At 39.1% G+C, this 19,543-nt stretch overlaps 2 protein-coding genes across 6 annotated transcripts in view; one reads left to right on the top strand and one right to left on the bottom strand.

Annotated features, from left to right (window-relative positions):
• The window catches only part of smap1 (small ArfGAP 1), a 130,947-nt gene extending 115,476 nt beyond the window's left edge, over window positions 1–15,471 (top strand). For all 5 annotated transcript variants that reach the window (XM_067421292.1, XM_067421291.1, XM_067421290.1 and 2 more), the window contains 3 exons: window positions 2,681–2,903; window positions 3,483–3,799; window positions 14,405–15,471. In XM_067421292.1, coding sequence (XP_067277393.1) covers window positions 2,681–2,903; window positions 3,483–3,799; window positions 14,405–14,539 — 675 coding nt within the window. In that variant the 3' untranslated portion in view covers window positions 14,540–15,471. The remainder of the gene's footprint in view (window positions 1–2,680; window positions 2,904–3,482; window positions 3,800–14,404) is intronic.
• b3gat2 (beta-1,3-glucuronyltransferase 2 (glucuronosyltransferase S)) overlaps window positions 15,366–19,543 on the bottom strand; it is a 27,439-nt gene continuing 23,261 nt past the window's right edge. Inside the window, exon 4 of the mRNA XM_067421296.1 lies at window positions 15,366–16,165. Coding sequence (XP_067277397.1) covers window positions 16,079–16,165 — 87 coding nt within the window. The 3' untranslated portion in view covers window positions 15,366–16,078. The remainder of the gene's footprint in view (window positions 16,166–19,543) is intronic.

Genomic DNA, 19,543 nt, shown 5'->3' with positions numbered 1-19,543 from the left:
CATAAAAAAGCCCTAGTGAACACGTGGTTTGAGATACTTTAAAGTGAGCCGTTCGCTCGTAGGTTGTCTGGAAGAGTTCCATAGCTTTTGACTATGGAGCCATATCTGTAGCCCAAGACTGGTTTCCCACTGAAGCTAAGCAGGGCTGAGCCTGGTCAGTACCTGGATGGGAGACCAACTGGGAAAACCAGGTCGCTGCTGGTTGAGGTGTTATTGAGGCAGGGGGTGCTCACCCTGTGTTCTGTGTGGGTCCTAAAACCCCAGTATAGTGATGGGGATACTGTACTCTCAAAAGAGCACCGCCTTTTGGATGAGACGTTAAACCGAGGTCCTGACTCTCTGTGGTCATTAAAAATCCCAGGATGTCCTTCGATAAAGAGTAGGGGTGTTACCCCGGCATCCTGGCCAAATTTGCCCATTGGCCCCTGTCCATCATGGCCTCCTAATAATCCCCATATAATGATTGGCTTAATCACTCTGTCTCCTCTCCACCAATCAGCTGGTGTGTGGTGGGCGTTCTGGCGCAATATGGCTGCCTTCGCATCATCCAGGTGGATGCTGCACATTGGTGGTGGTTGAGGAGATTCCCCCTTCTATATAAAGCGCTTTGAGTGCCTAGAAAATCGCTATATAAATATAATGAATTATTATTATTATTATTATTATTTTTGACTGAAATAACTAAAGGCTGACTCACTGATTTTTAGCCTTGTTTTTGGCACTACCAACAAATTGCTATTTGATGTTTGAAGCGATCTTGTTGGATTATTTATTCAATGAATTTGAAAGGTATATTGGGCCAGTTCCATGACTACATTTATAAACTGTAAGAGGATCTTGAATTCAATCCTGATTGATGCATGCAGATGCAGCCAGTGAAAAGATCTGAGTGTTGGAATAATTTGATTTCTAATTTTAGAGCAAGTTAGCATTTATACAGTTGCATTCTGAACTCTTTGTGCGTTTTTAATAGAGCTCTTTTGTAAGCCAGCAAAAACGCCATTTCAGTAGTCAAGTCTAGACGTTACAAACGCATGAACATGTTTCTCATTGTCAGAAGGGGAGAGAATGTCACTTACTTTGGAGATGTTTCTGAGGTGATAATATGCCGTTTTAGTAACAATGCTAATATGTTTTTGTTAACATGTTAGGTCACTGTTAAACTGGATTTTTGAAGTTCTTGGCCTGATTACTGGCTTTTAGTGATAGAGAGTCAAGATGTGGACCAATGAATGTTATCTGCACATCATTGCCGATAACAATGCATTCTTTCTGATTAAAAGTATTAATATCTTTTCACAAATCTTTCTGAACCCAAACTTTTGAACGAAGTGCATTTGCAACAAAATTGAGTATATTTGTATAAATTGTTTTCGGGTGTAACGTGTTAAATTTAGCATAAGCATATAAATATCCTTGAAGACAAAAGACAATGACACAGGTTTCATGAAGTCCACCTGGCATGGCTAATATGTAGCATGGTGTGTTGCCAGCGTAGCGTACCTTAGTCCCGCTTATAATAGTGTGATGCCCTCCTGGTTCTTAATCAGGAATGGAATGGAGCCTGTGCCAAATCTCAGCAAGGCTCACCCTGGTCATGCACATCACTAAACATGACCTTGGGCCACTGTTGAGTTTCTTCAGCCATGCGCTACCAGAGTCAGTAAGTTACAAATCAGCATGCTGACTTTCCTGGACTTATGAACTATGATTTAGGCCTAGAACATTCCCTCAAGTTTCATATTGACAGACTTGCTTTTTGGAGGGTAACCATGGCATCAGCCGTACCATCTGCAGCTTTTTGGCTCTTAGTCTAGTTTCACACGACTGTAATTGAGTAAAAGGATGCAGGTGCTTTGACTGAACACAAACTGCCTCTTACTGATTGTCTCCTCTATCTTCTGCTATTTGTGTGTGCTGTAACTTTGTGTAAACGGTGAATTGTCTCCTCTTCCTGAGCTATTCATTCATCACAGCTGCAGTCTAATTAATGTCATTTCTCTGCTTGAAGATGATGAAGCCTTTCTTTCATCTTTGTGTGTGTGTGTGTGTGTGTGTGTGTGTGTGTGTGTGTGTGTGTGTGTCTTCTGTCTGAGTTTATACAGGATGGATATTTTTAAACAACTTTGATTTGATTTGGCATCTCTTTTTTTTTTTTTTTTTTAGATTTCTGAATTTTTCAGGCAAAATGATGGCATTTCAATAGGAATCCACATGAATAACAATTTTACATTAGAGCAAAAGATTTCTACATAAAAAGATGCTTGGTTTTAAAGTGACTTCTGTGTGAGCTGTGCTTTGAGGGGGGCAAACTAATATAAATTAATTAATATTTCATTTTTAAAATGATTTATTTATTTTTTGTTGTTTTTTAATGTTTTACTTTAATTTTTTTATACAAAATATGTAATTTAAAACGAGCATTTCTGTTAGTAGTATTTCTTTTCTTCTCTTCTCTGTTTGGAGCTGTATCCAGTTGATTTGGCACAGGTTTCCTACCATTTAGACTGGGAAGTCTGTAGAGATACCTCATTTGGCTCATGATTTTAATGCCCACAGATATATCCATGTGTATGTGTGATTGCTAATGAGTTTATTGATGTATCAGGAAATTATTGTTTGAGAGTGCATTAGCAGGTGTGTGTGTGTCTTTAAGTCAACCGTCTCCTGTGCTCTGCAGGTCAGTTCCAGTAAGGCAGCTGGGAGCATTCAAGCCAGCTCCGGAGGGGCTGTGGCAGGTGCTACGGCCACAGGAAGTTCTGCTCCAGCACAGGGTGATCTGGACCTGTTCAGCGAAACCAGCGGGAGCAGCAAAGCAGAGGACTCGGCCAAGAAACCTCTCTCCAAGGATTCCATTCTCTCACTGTATGGCTCCAGCACCGTCCCACAACAGCCTGCACAAGGTACAGCCATCCCTCCAGAGTCCCAATTTCTTATTCCTCAGAGAATGAGTGATCTGAGCGAGAAAATGCAGATCTATAAATGGCTCTATGCGTCTAGAGTCCATTTCTAATGGTGTTGTGGGAGTGTGTGTGTTTGAGAGAAAGAGAAAGCAAGCGAGGTTCTTGAGAAGCCCTACTTTAATGGGGATATCAATAATTCAAGCACTGCGTGTCTCAGCACTCTGATACTGCTGAACGTGGTTTAAAGCTGCTTGCTTCTCCTGCCCTGCTCTTCAAAGAGGACTTTTCCCAAAACCTCAGATGCTCAAAATGAAGAAGCTGCCAATTCTCCACCATCAGGGCGCTTTATATGTCCCCTTTCATCCCTCACACCTCTCCTGTCTCAAAGATCCATTTCCTCTGTGCTCGGGGCAAGAAACTGCACACATTAGTACAGATATTGATTGCTCTCCTCTTTCTGTGATGCTTTGTGTGTCCGTGTTCTCTGGTCTGCTTCTGTTTTTGTCTCTTTGAACATATTGAACATGTCGTTGTGTGGAAGTCTTATTTGTGTACCTTTGTGCAATTCTGCTCCCACAGCGACTGCGATGTTCATGGGCCCGTCTCAGATGCAGTTCCCTGCGCAGCCACAGGGGAACTTCCAGGCTTTCCCTGGCATGGGAGGAGCCATGCCGCCCACTACCATGATGGGGGCTGTCATGGGCCAAGGTGGCACTATGATGGGCCAGAATACGGGCATGATGGTCGGCATGACAATGCCTAATGGTTTCATGGGCAATGCACAGCCGGGGGTGATGGGATTGGCTCCAGGCATGATGGGACCTCAGGGCATGGTGCCCCCTCAAAACATGTATGCCATGCAGCCAGGTCAGCAAGGGCAGTGGAATATGGCACAGGTATGTCATGGTGTTGTAACCAATATACCACATATAAAATGTTCCTACAGTCACTGAAATGAATGTCTTATTTATTCACACTTTTCTCTATGACAGCCTTAGACCTGTAAATAGCAAAATAAATAAAATAGGGATTGGACTGCACTACAGAAACATCCTATGCTATACTAAGTCTATGATATAAGACTTAGGGCCCTATTTTAACGATCTGAAACGCAAGTGTCAAAGCGTGAAGTGCAAGTAACTTTGTGGGTGGGTCTCGGCGCTGTTGATATTTTCCCGGCGGGTTAATGGCTCTTGCGCCCGGTGTCATGACAAATCCTGTCCCCCTGTGAAATCGTGTCCGCTGGTAGCGGTTTTAAATGCCTGATCAAAAATTGTTATACATGGTTCTGGACAATTAATTGTTCAAAAATAACTAAATAATAAACTAATAAACTATGAATTCATTGCCATACTAAGTACACATGCAAAACATTTATTTAAAATATTTAATTGATTGCTATATTGGGAGCAAAAACATGTTCTGAATTATATACTTATATAAGCACTTATAGCTTCAGTTTTATACTACTAATTAGGGGTGTAACGGTTCACAAAATTCACGGTTCGGTTCGATACGATACACTGGTGTCACGGTTCGGTTCGGTACGGTTCGGTATGTTTTAGATACAGCAAAAAGAAAAAATTGGCAGAAATTACCTTTTTTTATTATTATTTTATTAAAACTAACAAAGTATGATTTTTTGTTGTTGTATGATTTTACCCATCTTCTATGTAGTTACAGGAATAAGACATTAGCTCTTTACATTAGCGTGTGCGGTGCGTGTTGCGTTGCGTGTGCGTTGCAGGAGCCCCACACCCTGTAGTGCTTTACATATGCTGTGTTTGCAGTCCGCAACTGATCCGCTGTTGCATATCACAAACACAGCATTTATTCATTATTTTTTATTTAAAATCCAAAAGTTTTTACTGAACATGCCTCGTCAGAATTCCAATTCTCTTTGTTTACTCTTTAATAGAAGTCAGGTTACGTAGCCTACTACATTTAAACATTTTATTAAATTCATTTATTCATATTTATATACTTTAGATTTAGCTCACACAAGTGGCAAAACATTTAAACATAGGTTATAGCCTTAAATCACAAACATTTTAAATTAGAAACTTACAATAGTCTATTCAAAAACAGCCGACTCTAGTCTTTACTTTCGTTTTTACACCCTTTTAAAAGAAATCCTGCAGGTCAAAAAGAACTTTGCTTTTCACCTCCAAGAAAGTACGAGTGCTCTCCATTATGGCACATTTTTTTAACCTAAATGCCAGGTAAGGTGTCGTTTTGTTGCTTTACTTGAGAAAAAAAAGCCATGTGTTGACTTTGAAACAAGAGTATATTTTAAATGAGATGCATCTGTGGTGAAATTACTAGATTTTCGCGTCAGTACATGTTTATTTTAATGCGAACAATGTTCTATAACTTTAATGCAGCAACGCAGCGCAGCAAAAAATAGACTCGGTACGAAAACGATCCGTGCACTGCTGCAGACGCAACGCACCTGGACAGCATCCGCGTGCAGTCTGAAAGCTGACATCCGTTAACATGGGTACGGAAAAAAATACGCACCGCACACGCACTGCAGACGGAGTATGTGTGAAACGGGCGTTAGGTCTCATATGCGCGGCTATAAATGGACCACTCGCCGCGGTGATGTCTTTTGCCATTTGAATAAGTTGGAAATGTCTGTCTAAATGCTGCGGGGATAGTTTGTGGGATAGTTTGTGGCTGTTTCTCCTTTTTATCGTCTTGTTGTCGGCTTTGATTGACATGACATGGATTATTCCCGCTGCTGTACCATCAGCAAATGCGACATACCGTTGTTTTTTAATCCATCAATCTTGCCAACACCATCATAGCTTACCAAGAATCCAAAGTTCACCCAAACACCAGACCTGTTGGTTATTGGAGGATCTTCTATTTCTGGTTTGTTAAACGCAATTGCCATTTTGCCATTATTTTGCCACGAGCATTCAGCGCGTAGCCTACTGAGTAAGCGAGCACCTGACTGAGCAGCCTAAAACATATTTTGTGTTTTTTTTTTTCTTTCACTTCGGCGGTGTCAGGGGCATTGCCTGTTATGTCGTTTTGGTTATTGGGCTACCTTGTTGAACGCATATTATTATATTTCACACACTTTTTTATTTTCCAAATCTAATTAATTAGTCCAAGAACCGTTCGGTACATAATGCGTACCGCGTACCGAACCGAAAGCCTCGTACCGAACGGTTCAATACGAATACGCGTATCGTTACACCCCTACTACTAATATATGAAACATATGCTTTGTAAGACATTAAAGACTATTTTAAAACAATTTAAACAGCAAAAATCAAAACGCGATTGTGTAAGAATTGTAATCAGGCTCTGAACAGATTACCTATTAAAATTCCTTTCAGCCAATAGAATCGCTCTTGGGGTCCTTGCGGACACGATTTCACAGGGGGACAGGATTTGTCATGACAGGGGCGCAAATCTAAAATGGGTTGGTCTGAAGTAGTTTCATTATTCATAGGTGTGGTTTGGGCGTAACGTGAATAAACCAATCAGAGCGTCATCCAACATTCCCTTTAAAAGCAGGTGCGCAAGTTCCATTATGGATTGCTATTATTATAGCGTATTTACCAGGCGCACGCCAGGAGCGGTTCACAGCCGAGGAGACTTATGTTCTTGTAAGAGCAGTGAAAGACAGAGAAGTTGTGTTGTATGGGGATGGGAGAAACCCACCCAAAATAGCGTTGGTTAAATAGGCGTCGGTTAAACAGTTTTTTTCAGTTTTTCAGTCGATTTTTTTTTCCGGACGGACAAACCAATTTGTCAGATGTCCTTATATACATATGTCTTATGTTTTTATTTTTTTGCCACTATTGGGCAAACAGGTCTGATCCTTAATTAATACAATAGCCTGAATAATTTGTAAGCTAGATTTATGCCTATTTTTTCACATCTTCGTGGCACACCACAATGATTTCCGTCATCTCATGTGTTAATATTTTTTTAGTGTAACAATTTATGATTTGCAAAAATAACTGTTGCATCTGTGTAGATTACATGAGCAAAGTGTATGTGCGTTGTGCACGCTATACATTATGGTAAAGCATGCGCCCTTAAAATAGAATAATGAACAACGTGCAACGCGCCACTGACTTTAGACTAGGTTTTTTCTGGTCAGTGGCGCAATTGTTTAATGGAACAGCAAAATAGCACCAGGGATTGTTTGCGCCGGAACACGCCTCCTTTTTTGCGCTGAACCGCCCAGGAAGCGCAAGTTCATTCACTAGATTAGCGACGTGCTTCTGTGGAGGGAAAAGCGCGCTTTGCGCGGGTGCAAAATAGGAATGACACATGCGTCGGTGTACAAAGTCAATTGCGCTGGGTGCAAGATAGGGCCCTTAGACTTTTGGTACATTTAGATTTTAAAGAATTTATTTGCAGCTTAGAAGGGTATTGAGAGTTCCTAGACGACACTCACGGGCAGATTTAATTTGCTGCCGCTCGGGTGCGTCTAGATTTCTAGGCTAATCTTAAGTGGGAGAACTTGCACAACTGGTGGCTGACTAAATACTTTTCTGCCCCACTGTCTACTATTCAAGAATTTAGGGGCCAGTAAGAGTTTTTTATTATAATTTTTTTTAGAAATTCATACTTTTATTCTGCAAGGATGCATTAAGTTGATCAAAAGCTACCTTGGATATAATAATAATGTTACAAGAGATTTCAAATAAATGCTTTTTTGAATTTTATATTTAAAAATTAGTCATGGTTTCCACAAAAATATTAAGCAACAGAACTGTTTTCAGCCTCGACCATAAGAAAGGTTTCTTGAGCATCAAATCAGCATATTCAAATCATTTCTGAAGGACATTGGAAAGATAATAAAATAGAAACCAATTCTTTTAAATTGTAGTAGTATTGACAAGCCTTGGTGAGCATAAGAGACTTTATAATTGAAGCATCATTAGGAATGTTTACTCAGGAGGAAACTTACAACTAATAAGTACAAATGCCAAGAAGCACCAACAAACAAGTTGTCCGTTGGTTTTAGAATTTAGAAAAAAAACAAAAAACTCATGTTTACACTGCCCCAAAAGACACTGACAAACAGTGATTGAACACGCTCAGTCGGGTAAAAACAAACCCCGATGAACGGCACCAGACACAGACAGGGGTAACACACTGATCTGACAAAATCCAACAAACATGTTTGTTGCTGTTTGTCTGTGCGGTGTGAATTGGCATTTATAAAGATAAAGGTAATTAGGATAACTGCAACTTGTAAATATAAGCTGCTGTATTGTTTGCTGAATGAAACCTAATGAAACTAGTTGTACTTTTGAGTTTGGATTGGTAGATCTGTCTGGTAGTGCGTTTGTTGAAAGCAGATATTAGCTAGTTAGCTACATTGCAAAAAGGAAATAGTCTGTCCATTTTGCCAGCTACAAAATGCATTGTAGAGGAAGCATTCAAAAATCTGGTAAACGAATGATAAATGCAATCATATCATGAGAAACTGAACCAAAAAAATGTTGTAGGTAAAAAAAGGCATCCTGAAAAAAATGTCATAATTAAATAGTGTTGACGACGGTACTATTAAGTCACACACCGGAGGTCAAGAGCTTCAGGTTATGTTCTTAATGTTCTTCTGGGGGTGTATTTTTACCCAACCACCTCTCAGAATCTGCCATGAGTCATTGATATGACGCACAGGCTGCAGTGGATCAGTATCTGCTTTTTATAGAGAGAACATCCATATCTGAACCTATTACCATTCATCATGTTCAATTCCCACAATGCATCTCCCGGTATCCACAAAGCTTATTCAGATCAGATCTTTCACATTTGCAGAACCATTTTGAGGTGCAAAGTGAATTGTCACATTCAGTCTGTCTCAGTCACTCTCAGAGTATAATCAGAGATTCATAATAAGGGTTTTTAAAGTCCTCATCTAATCTGCTGTCACCTCCCATCTGCATGTGGCTCATTAAAGACGAGGGCTCAGTGACTCTGACCTCTCAACTTCTATCATCTCCCCGTCTCGCTCCTGCCTCCCGTGGCCCATGACCCCCTGTGTATGAGGCTGTGAGTGGAGGGAGTCCGAGATTTCAGCCTCCGGGAGGTTAATTACACATCATAAATCAATACAGCGTGCTTTACACTCACACGGCCTTAATTAAAATCCCTCCCCACAATGCAAGCGCGTGCGTCCTGAGTTATAGGCCTTCAGCTGCACATTTGTATTTTGAGAGACCGGCTGAGGAAAGAAATGCGTTTGCTTAATGGTTTTCTGGAGTGAGGGTAATTTTGTTGCACGGTTCCTGGGAGATGTGTTGTTTTTCTGAGAAGGATCTGACTTGAGATGTTTTCCTTCGTTACCCAGCACACAGAGCGTCTCCCTCTTTTCCGAGGAGGTCTGAGGAGAGCCAGTGCGCAGGGAGGAGAATCATTAGCGTTTGATACTGCTGAATACTGCTCTTGGAGTATTTACAAACACACACACACACACACACTCACGGCACACTTATTTCTCTGTGCGTAGGCAGTACTGTGTTGCGGAGGAAGCAGGTGTAATTACGAGATTGGCCAAATATGTCCTGCTGTGCATTTGAGCACAAAATTAAGTGAAGGTCCACAGTGGATCCTCCTGAGTATTTTTGGAGGTTTTTTAAAAAGGGATTTTTTTATATATAAAAAAAGATTTCCCCCCCCCCTTTTTTTTTTTTTTCTTTTTTCCTCTGACTGTCTCACTCTAGTCATACACTTCATGGCCTAAAGCGATTTAGTCACCTTGTGAGACATCAGAGCACTCCAGGAGTTCACGGTGATGGATAACCTCCCTCACTGCCTCAGGAAGGGGTTTAGTGCTTTGGAATTAAACACGAATAGGAGGCAGATGAATTATGTGTTGTAGTTTGTATTTCAGGAATGTATGGGAAAAGGCAAGTGCTGCTTCTTCTGTATATTTAAAGTTGCTTTTTTTATCATTTTGTACCATATCAATATTGATTCCCTTCAGTCTATACTGATAAAAATGATTCTGTAGTGAAGTAAATTGCCTACTAGAGAAAAGGCTAATATAATTTCTATATGAAAAAGTTAGTTCTTGCAAGAATAAAAAAAAAACAAAGTAAATTCTTTATTAGTCCTCAATTCAAGCTTGTAGGAATTAAATCTCTACATTATAAAACTAAGTAAAAGTTCTCAACTTTTCTGATACTGGTGTTCCCATCATGCACTGGGGCTTGAATAATTAATAAGGTTGGTTTTTTGGCTGTTTTCCAGCTGTATTTACACAGCCTTATCATTTCTTTTTTTCTGTTAGGCTTAGTAACATGCCATTTTGTGACATTTGGAGTTCATTTTCTACTCATATTGACAAATTCATACTCAAAAAACAATCCAATCGAATGTTACCGTTATTGTGTTACTGTTGAGGTCTGTGTTCAGATGACGCATTACATCTCTTATGTAGATATTGTGGTATTTTCTTAGAAGTTTCAAAGTAAATAATAGACTTTAAAAGCATGGTTTAATTCAGTGTTATATTGTTTGAGTAAAAAGTATTGCAAAGGAAACGTCAATAAATTAGAAATTACTCAACTGACTTTTATTGGTCAAATAAAAGTTACTTATTACCTTTGTTAATTTTTCTTGGTTAAGTAGATTTGACTTGATTCCATATGCACGCAAAAGCTTGCAAAAGAAAAATTAAGTAAACTCTACTTATTGTTTACCAAGTGTAATTATATAGCCTGACAAGTCAGACCCACATCAAGATGTTTGGTCTGGAAACTCACCATAGACAGGGCTCAATCCGAGGGGCGGGATAAACTGGGATGTCTCTCAAACTCCCTCTGCATGCGATAGGATAGCTCTACACCAACCAGAGCAACGAAGGTGAAACAGAGCTCGCTGACTGATTAAACATTCGCCGTATCCAGTCGGCTAAATTCCGAACACATCTTCCCTTTTTAAGAATGACTTCAGTGTCGTTCTTTGTTCTTTTCTCAGAGAAAAGCTTAACTCCAAGTCTTCCAGAGTCGTGGTCAAAGCTGATTCGAAAGACCGCCGTTCGCCAGTTTCTGTGTTTACTAGAAGCACGCAAACGCAACTCGGCCGTCGTCATTATGGCCCCGCCCGCCGACTCTATACACGATGTGATTGGCCCGTCCAGATTCTGAGGAATACAGCTCAGAAGGGTATTGAGAGTTCCTAGACGATACTTGCAGGCAAATTAAATTTTCTGCCGCTAGGGTGCGTCTAGATTTCTAGGCTAGTAATTATATGCACTACCATTCACAAGTTTGGGTTTGGTAAGATTTTTTAGATGTCTCTTAGGCTCAAGGCCACATTTATTTGATCATAAATATGCTAAAATAGTGAAATATTACATTACATTTGTATTTCAATTAATATATTGAAGTGTTATTCCTGTGACGACAATGCTACATTTTCAGCATCGTTACTACAGCCTGCAGTCACATGATCCTTCAGAAATCATTCTAATATGCTCTTCTTACCTGTCAAAATAGCAGCTTTTATTTGAAATGGAAATCGTTTGTAAAAATGTGCAAGTTTTGAACAATATGCTTGTCATCCTTGCTGACAATTTTTATTAATTTCTAAAAATATATATATATATATATATATATATATATATATATATATATATATATATATATATATATATATATATATATATATATATATAGTTGATGGATTATAGTTAGACCAAAAAACATAATTATAGTAGTAGTTTAGTTTTTCATGTCTGTTTCACCCACTTTTTATTAAGCAAACTGTGTAGTCATTAAGTCTGTTATATGTAAATGAGCTCTGTTATGATTGGCTCACCTCGGTGTACTGGCACACTTCACTGTTTCGCTCCTCAGACTTGGTTAAGAGCTGAATAGTGGCTAAGCAGTTAGGTAAACACATCGTTTTAAACATCATGTAAACACCAACCATCCACTCAATGAATGAGGTTGACTTTTTGTTTAAAGTTTTCTTTTTTTTTGAAAGCGGCGCTATAAAGGGGGTGAATTTTTGAGACCGATCGCACCGTCGCCGAGAGGTTTTTAGCGTCCTGACAGCTGACAGTGGTTTAGTGTGCTGTCAGACTGTCAGCATGAAAAAGTCTCTCATCTCCCTCTAAAACACCGTACTGTCATCAAAACGCTGCCTGTGTCACAAATCTACAGCATTTAGCAACATATTTCAAGACCATTATTGTTGGACTTGTTGCACTGATCATGTGCTGCGAGCAATGTTTCCGTTCTCATCCACAGATCTCTGTGAAGAAATTAGTTTTGAGAAATAAACGGTGGTAATTTATTTTAGCCTCTGTATATGTCAGGCAACCAATTGACTCGTGGATTATGTAGTTTTGTACATCCGTTGTCAACATAGTACAGCAAATTCTTATTGCAAAGAAAGAAAAAATCCATTTTGACAGCTGGATAAAGATGGCACAAACTTTAGTCTCCGGAAATTCAAGTTAATAATGAAAAATGGGGAGCTGCTTATTTGAAACCATTATTTTTTCTCTCTCTCTGTTGGCTATAAGCTGTAGAGACAGCGGTATAAATCAGACAGACGTGTCTGATGGGCTGCCCCACAGCCAGCACACCCCACAGGACCCGTCAGGAAGAATACTGGTGAGAGTCGAGGGAAAAGGGTAGAGGTATAGAAAATGAAAGGGAGAGAGAGAGAGACTAAGAGTTATAAGAGGGGTGAGTGAGTTTAAAGATCAGAGAACAGCTTAGTGACCTGAAAAAAAGAAAAGAGGAAAAGGGAACATTGAAAGGAAAGGCCATCCTCAGGTGAAATTACTGTCTTATCTCTGGTCTGATTGTGTAAAAACACCACTTTTACTTTTCATGCTACTATAGACTCCACCAAAAGCAAGTGTGTTTCTTTTTTAATAGAATAGACCTTGGGACCTTCATTGGCAGCATCTTAAAGGATCACTCCAACTCCCCTACCGTTTTCGAATCAATTCAGCCGATCTCTGGATCTGGCATTAAAACTTTTAGCATAGATCATTGAATCTGATTAGACTGTTAGCATCTCGCTCAAAAAGGACCGAAGACTTCAGATATTTTTGTTTAATAGTCTAACTTTCGTCAACACAACCAACATGACAACCTGCTTGGTGTGCTGGGGACTATTTTTAGGCGTTGTGTAATGTCGCTGCACCCATGGTACGGCAGCAAAGTTCCTGGATTATTACGCAGGAATACGCTAGGAGAGTATAGTTGCTAGCCATATTGCGCTAGAAAATCGCAAATTGTCAGTCTTAGTACATGATCTAAGTTTTAAATAGGAAAAATATTGAAAGTCTTGCTAACGGTCTAATCCGATTCAATTATATATGCTAAGCTATGCTAAAAGTTCTACTGCCAAATCCGGAGATCGGCTGAATGGATTCGAAAATAGTAAAACTGAACTGTTTAACTCTTGGGGATTTGGAAAAATTTGTCCATTTAAAAAAGAAAAATGGATTGTTCCTTTAACAGTCATCCAATCTTGTGACCAATTTCAATTTGTAATACTTTTATTCATCAAGGGGACATCACATTTATCAAAAGTAACAGTAAAGACATTTCAAATAAATTATATTCTTTCTATTTATCAAAGAATCCTGAAAAATATTAAGCTGCACATCTGTTTCAACATTGATAATAATAATAATAATTATAATAATTGCTTCTTGACTGCCAAATCAGTATATGAGAATGATTTCTTAAGTATCATGTGACACTGAAGACTGCTGAAAATTCAGCTTTGCCATCACGGATTCATAAAAAATATTTATTAATAGAAAACTCATTTGTGACTCATTTTGTACCTGACACGCTCAGAGGAAGGCTGAATGCCCGAAATGCATCAGTGTTTTAGTCATTTAGAGTCGGTCTCTAGAGTGAAACGTGGTTTGAATAAAGACTTTTTAACTTCTTTGAACCAGAAGTGCCTTGGATCTATTTTTCTGTAAATACAAGTTTAAAACCCAACCAAAGAGCACCTTCTGCGATCACTAAATAAAGGTCCAAGGACCAAGATGGTTTCCCTCATTTACATTTTAAAATATTTTTAAATGGAAAACCATCATTTTTAATAGTTATATCATTTCACAATGGTTACTGTTTTTACTGTATTTTTGATCGAATAAATGCAGCCTGGGTGAGCATAAAATACGTTTTTAAAAAGCGACAAAGATTTGAATGGTAGCGTATGTAATAAATATTTTTTATTTAATTCAAATCTTTAAATACATTTTCAATAGAATGTTGTGAATTAAATGTTATTTAATTATTTTTTCCCCCACTGAGCGAATTGCAGCACATTCTTGCCTTTTCCACAAAAGGTGCATGTGATGCTGGCAAAAAATGCAGCCGAAATTGGGTATTTTAGGAGACTTTTCTGTTGATAGAGCGCCCATGGTGTCTTAAAAGGCTTTGTCTTTTGGTTTTGGACCAGATCAAATATTGTTCTAACAAGTCTTCTGTCTATAGATGTTTCACACGCTTCTCTCTCCCCCTTGTCTTTTTCAGATTAACCAACAGGTGTCTGGAATTAACCTGAACGGTTCCGGTGCTCCGATGGCATTTGGTCCACCTGGTGCCCCCATGGGCGGCTGGGTGGCACCCCCATCTGGTCAGACCCTCAGCACCCAACTCTGGAAGTAAATGAATGAGGGATGACGGAGGACAAGGGGCACCACATCCCTCCGTCTCTCCTCTTCTCCTTCACCACCACTCGCACCCAGAGTTTTATCCATGTACTGTCATTTCCCCCCTTTCTCTTTCCAACTATTACTACTCTGGAGAGCATCGATTCAACCTGCCCTCTGTATATTGATCAAGTGAGCGAGAGTATGGCGTGTAAGAGACTGGCAGCTTTGACCGTCTTATTTGCAATTTTTTTCTTCTATATATATATATATTTTTGGGGGGTTCAAATCACATATCAGCTACAAGAAAGCTGCTGGACCAATTATACAGGCTTCTAATATATCTTTACCAAATAGTGAGTCATAGTATTTAAAAGACAGAGGTATGGCTATCATATTTGTAACATCCCCCTCCTTTCCCTATCTTCTGTAGCCCGATGTCCCAGAACCCTGTAGCAGATATTGTATAGACCCATGTAATGTAATGTAATCATGAGATAGACGAACCTCTCGCCCCCTCTCTCTGGCCACTCACCCCACCGCATCCGTGTAGCTCCATGACAAACTCCATCTTTACTGTGATGTTTTAATGTGTGCGTTACAGAGAAGCACAGTGAGTGAAAGACAAATAAACCTGGACGACTGTACAGCTGTGACGGCGCACGGAAAAAGGGGGGTAGGGGGGGTCAATAGAAAGGGGCTCGGGGAAGGAATTGTCGTTTTAGCCAGCTCATTTTGACCGAACAAAAGCGCGCAGTTGAACACGTCAGTCCCGCCGCTGTAGCAGAGCTTCTATCCTCTCCGACAGGGTCTCTCTGCTGTGCAATAATTTAAACATCCCCAACGTGTCATCCAGGTTTATTTCTATAATGTGTTTACATTTTCTGGTGCCTAGTACAGAGACAGAATATTGTTATTTCCGTGCATTAAACAGTAAATAGCCATGAACTATTGTGTGATCATTTTGTCTAAAGACGCATTTATTGTAAAGTTTTTTTTTTTTTCCTCTTTTTTTTTTTTTTTTTGCTTTTAAAGAGGGTCGTTTGGAATAAAGACAGTTGTAATCCAAAAGTTCTGTCCCTGTAATGGTGTCTTATGCAGAGTTTATATGCACTATTCCTTTTATTTTCATGGGCAGTTTATTTTCAGCACCACCCAACCTCTCTGTACATTGTTCAAGCAACTGGTCCTTTTCCTTGCATTCACAGACCTTGATCTGATTCTCCAAGCTTTCAGAGTCCGAGGAAAAGGGAAAGTGGTCAGTTTACTATCGCATTGGGAATAAGATCAAGTTTTCACATAGAGTTGCCATTTGAAAACCTCTTATCCATGGTTTCTTCTCCACCACTTTACAGATAATCCAGTGTGACACCACAGTGAGAAGCTCCAGCAGATACAGTGTTTCAGTAGAGAATACAGGAACCCGAGATAGCTCGGCATGTCTTTTCCGCCAGAGCAGGTATCCTGAAGTTCAAAGGCGGCCATCCTTTTGGAAAGTGCCAGCGATGGCGAGCCTCCATCCAGTGTCATGACAGACCTAGTGCAGCGTCGCTTGCTAGACTTCTATAAAAACCGAATCCTGCTGCCGCTTTGGTTCATTACCCAGGTTGACCTTCTCTGTCCGGGTATGCCAGACGAGGACCTGAAAGAAACCAGTTTTAATCGGTTATTTCAGAATTTGGGAATCAAACGTTCTTTGAAAAACAAACAAACGCTGCATATAAGACGGTTTACTCATTTTACTAGGAACAGTAAAAAAGTGTAATGAGCAATACGGTGGGCGTAAGAATCAACATTTATGGGACGCTTCATATCAGATTTATTTGCTGATTTGAAATATGTCTTTTAAATGTGAGTTTCTCAAGTTGATTTTTGTATTTCCCCATTCGCCACCGAGTGAACTGACTTTCCTTGAAATGAACTAGGGAGGAAACGAAGCGTACACTGGTACATCATAACGGAAAACAAGGTCAGTGTATGTGATCTCTCAGCGGAGATGGTTCAGACTCTTGAAGGTGCTGAAATAGGATCTCTCAGATTGGTTACATGTCTTAATTATATCAGGCGATGAAAGAAGTGAGTGGTTAAATGGCCGCACCCAGGTATGACGCATCAGTTCCTGAACGCTTGCCAGAACCATAAGCGATAAATATAGTGCACCTTAGAGCAGCAACCCAAAAAGTGTCCCAAAACATGCTGTATTGTAGTAGTTGCCTTATAATAAGTATCATCCCTCTAGTTTCTGTAAAAGAAACCTTATGCTCCTTATGTAGGTGTCTGATGCTGTTCTTTCCATCTACTAATCCCATTGTTCCCTTAATAAATATTGTCAGGGCCAAGTAAGTTGTAGGACAAAGCTTTATATATGAATAAAAGTTTTCACTTTTAAGTACTTTAAGTCTAGACTAAATTGGGAACTTTCTGAAGTGGATCGTAATTGGTTTGTGGGTGGTTAAACTTCATTAGTTATGTTTGTGTGCAGCTGTCGCTGACATTTGCAGCCCACAGAGATATCTAATTCTTATAAGAGGAATGTAATAATACATGAAGAATTAAACTTGTGCGCTTCCGCTTTCATATGTAATAAATCCTTTAATTTTTAATGTTGATAATGTAATAGCTACAACTCCGTGCGCAAAGGTTGAAAGCAGCGATATAACAGCAGTGCGGAGGTGTGAAGCCAGCAGTCCCCATGGGCTCTAGTAAATCTAAATGATTTTCAATGGGTTATTAAAATTTAAAACCTTCATACTTTTTGCACTAATCCTGGAATAGTTTTAGTCTTTGGCTGTTTCCCTCAGAATATTGTAAGACGAGTAGATGTCATTAGCATTATTGTAATGTGTGTCGAACTATCTTGTTTAATACTCTAATGGACATTTCAATTTGTAGTGAAAGAAACCCTGCTTCGAGTGATCCTGGAATAAGAGAAGATACCCATTCTCTGCTTTTCAAAAACCTGCTCTTGGCTCGCTAAAATACACAAAAAAGAAATACAAAAACTGCTCCCTCTCCAATACCATGCACCGCTCACATACAGTACTCCGGTCTGGAACATGACTACAAGTAGAGTGATGCCAATTAACCAATCAAATCAGAGGACTGATGTCATGCATGATCCTATCATCAGCCTTCTTCAGTACCTTCATGACCAGCTGAAAGCATGCACAAATAAGTAGAATTGTTTAATTTGTCCATTTTTAGCTTAAGTAATGTGTGATGTTTAATTTAAAAAAACATGAATTCACATTTTCATGATGTTTTGACTTGTTGCCGTTATAGGTACTACTGTGTCCCTTAATAAACATGGTAGTGGAAAAATATAAGACTGGAGGGGAAATTTTTTTTTTTTAAATTTTGCATTTCCCTGATAAACTTTCCGTTCGCTCATAAAAATATGCCCATCCTCCTGAGAAATTTTTCCTTCCTTCGAAAAAGTGTTTTTTAATGCATTATCCCAAAAAACTCATCCTAAACCTTGAGTGAATGCAAGAAAAACATTTTGAGAGCGAAAAAAGTTTCTCGGTGGAACACAAAACATTTGCAAAAAAATCGCAGGCATTGAAATATACATTTTTCTCCTATCTCCATTTTTTTCCCCATCACCATGTACACTCCTGTTCAAAAGTTAAAGTTCAGTCAGATTATTATTATTATTATTTTAGGAAAAAGGACATTTAACTGTAAAGACAATTATATTGTTACAAAAGTTTTATATTTCAAATAGAGGTCCTTCTCAAACAATTAGCATATTGTGATAAAGTTCATTATTCTCCATAATGTAATGATAAAAATTAAACTTTCATATATTTTAGGTTCATTGCACAACAACTGAAATATTTCAGGTCTTTTATTGTTTTAATACTGATGATTTTGGATCCGACCAATAAAAAAAAGAAAAGTGTTTTTAATACAAAAAAAGTCAGCCTTCAAATAATTATGTTCAGTTATGCACTCAATACTTGGTCGGGAATCCTTTTGCAGAAATGACTGCTTCAATGCGGCGTGGCATGGAGGCGATCAGCCTGTGGCACTGCTGAGGTGTTATGGAGGCCCAGGATGCTTCGATAGTGGCCTTAAGCCGGGGAATGTGGGGGGATGTGGCACCTGTAGCCCATTTCCTGCACACGCCTGTGCACGGTGGCTCTGGATGTTTCTACTCCAGACTCAGACCACTGCTTCCGCAGGTCCCCCAAGGTCTGGAATCGGTCCTTCTCCACAATCTTCCTCAGGGTCCGGTCCTCTTCTCGTTGTGCAGCGTTTTTTGCCACACTTTTTCCTTCCCACAGACTTCCCACTGAGGTGCCTTGATACAGCACTCTGGGAACAGCCTATTCATTCAGAAATTTCTTTCTGTGTCTTACCCTCTCGCTTGAGGGTGTCAATGATGGCCTTCTGGACAGGGTCGGGTCGGCGGTCTTACCCATGATTGCGGTTTTGAGTAATGAACCAGGCTGGGAGTTTTTAAAAGCCTCAGGAATCTTTTGCAGGTGTTTAGAGTTAATTAGTAAAAGATCGTTTAGAGAACCTTTTCATTCTATGCTAATTTTTTTAGTTTTATGCCAAAATCATCAGTATTAAAACAATAAAAGACCTGAAATATTTCAGTTGGTGTGCAATAAATCTAAAATATATGAAATTTTAATTTTTATCATTAAATTATGGAAAATAATTAACTTTATCACAATATGCTATTTTTTTGAGAAGGACCTGTATATGATGTTTCTTTGAACTTTATTAATCAAAGATGAACATTTTTTTATAAAGATTTCCACACAAAAAATAATAATAATAATAGTAAGCAGCCGTATTCAACATTGATAATAATTTGAGCAACAAATTAACATTTTTGAAGGATCATGTGACACTGAAGACTGAAATAATGATTGCTGAAAATTCAGCTTTGCCATCACAGGTTTAAATTAAAATATAAAATATTTCACACTTTACAAAGTTAAAAAAACAGGTATTTTAATTTGTAATAATATTTCACAATATCACTGTTTAATTTTTGATCAAA

Source organism: Pseudorasbora parva, chromosome 17 (assembly GCF_024679245.1).
Source record: "Pseudorasbora parva isolate DD20220531a chromosome 17, ASM2467924v1, whole genome shotgun sequence".
Taxonomy (NCBI): Eukaryota; Metazoa; Chordata; class Actinopteri; order Cypriniformes; family Gobionidae; genus Pseudorasbora; species Pseudorasbora parva.
The sequence above is the reverse complement of the archived record's forward strand: the minus strand, read 5'-3'. Positions and strand labels throughout refer to the sequence as shown.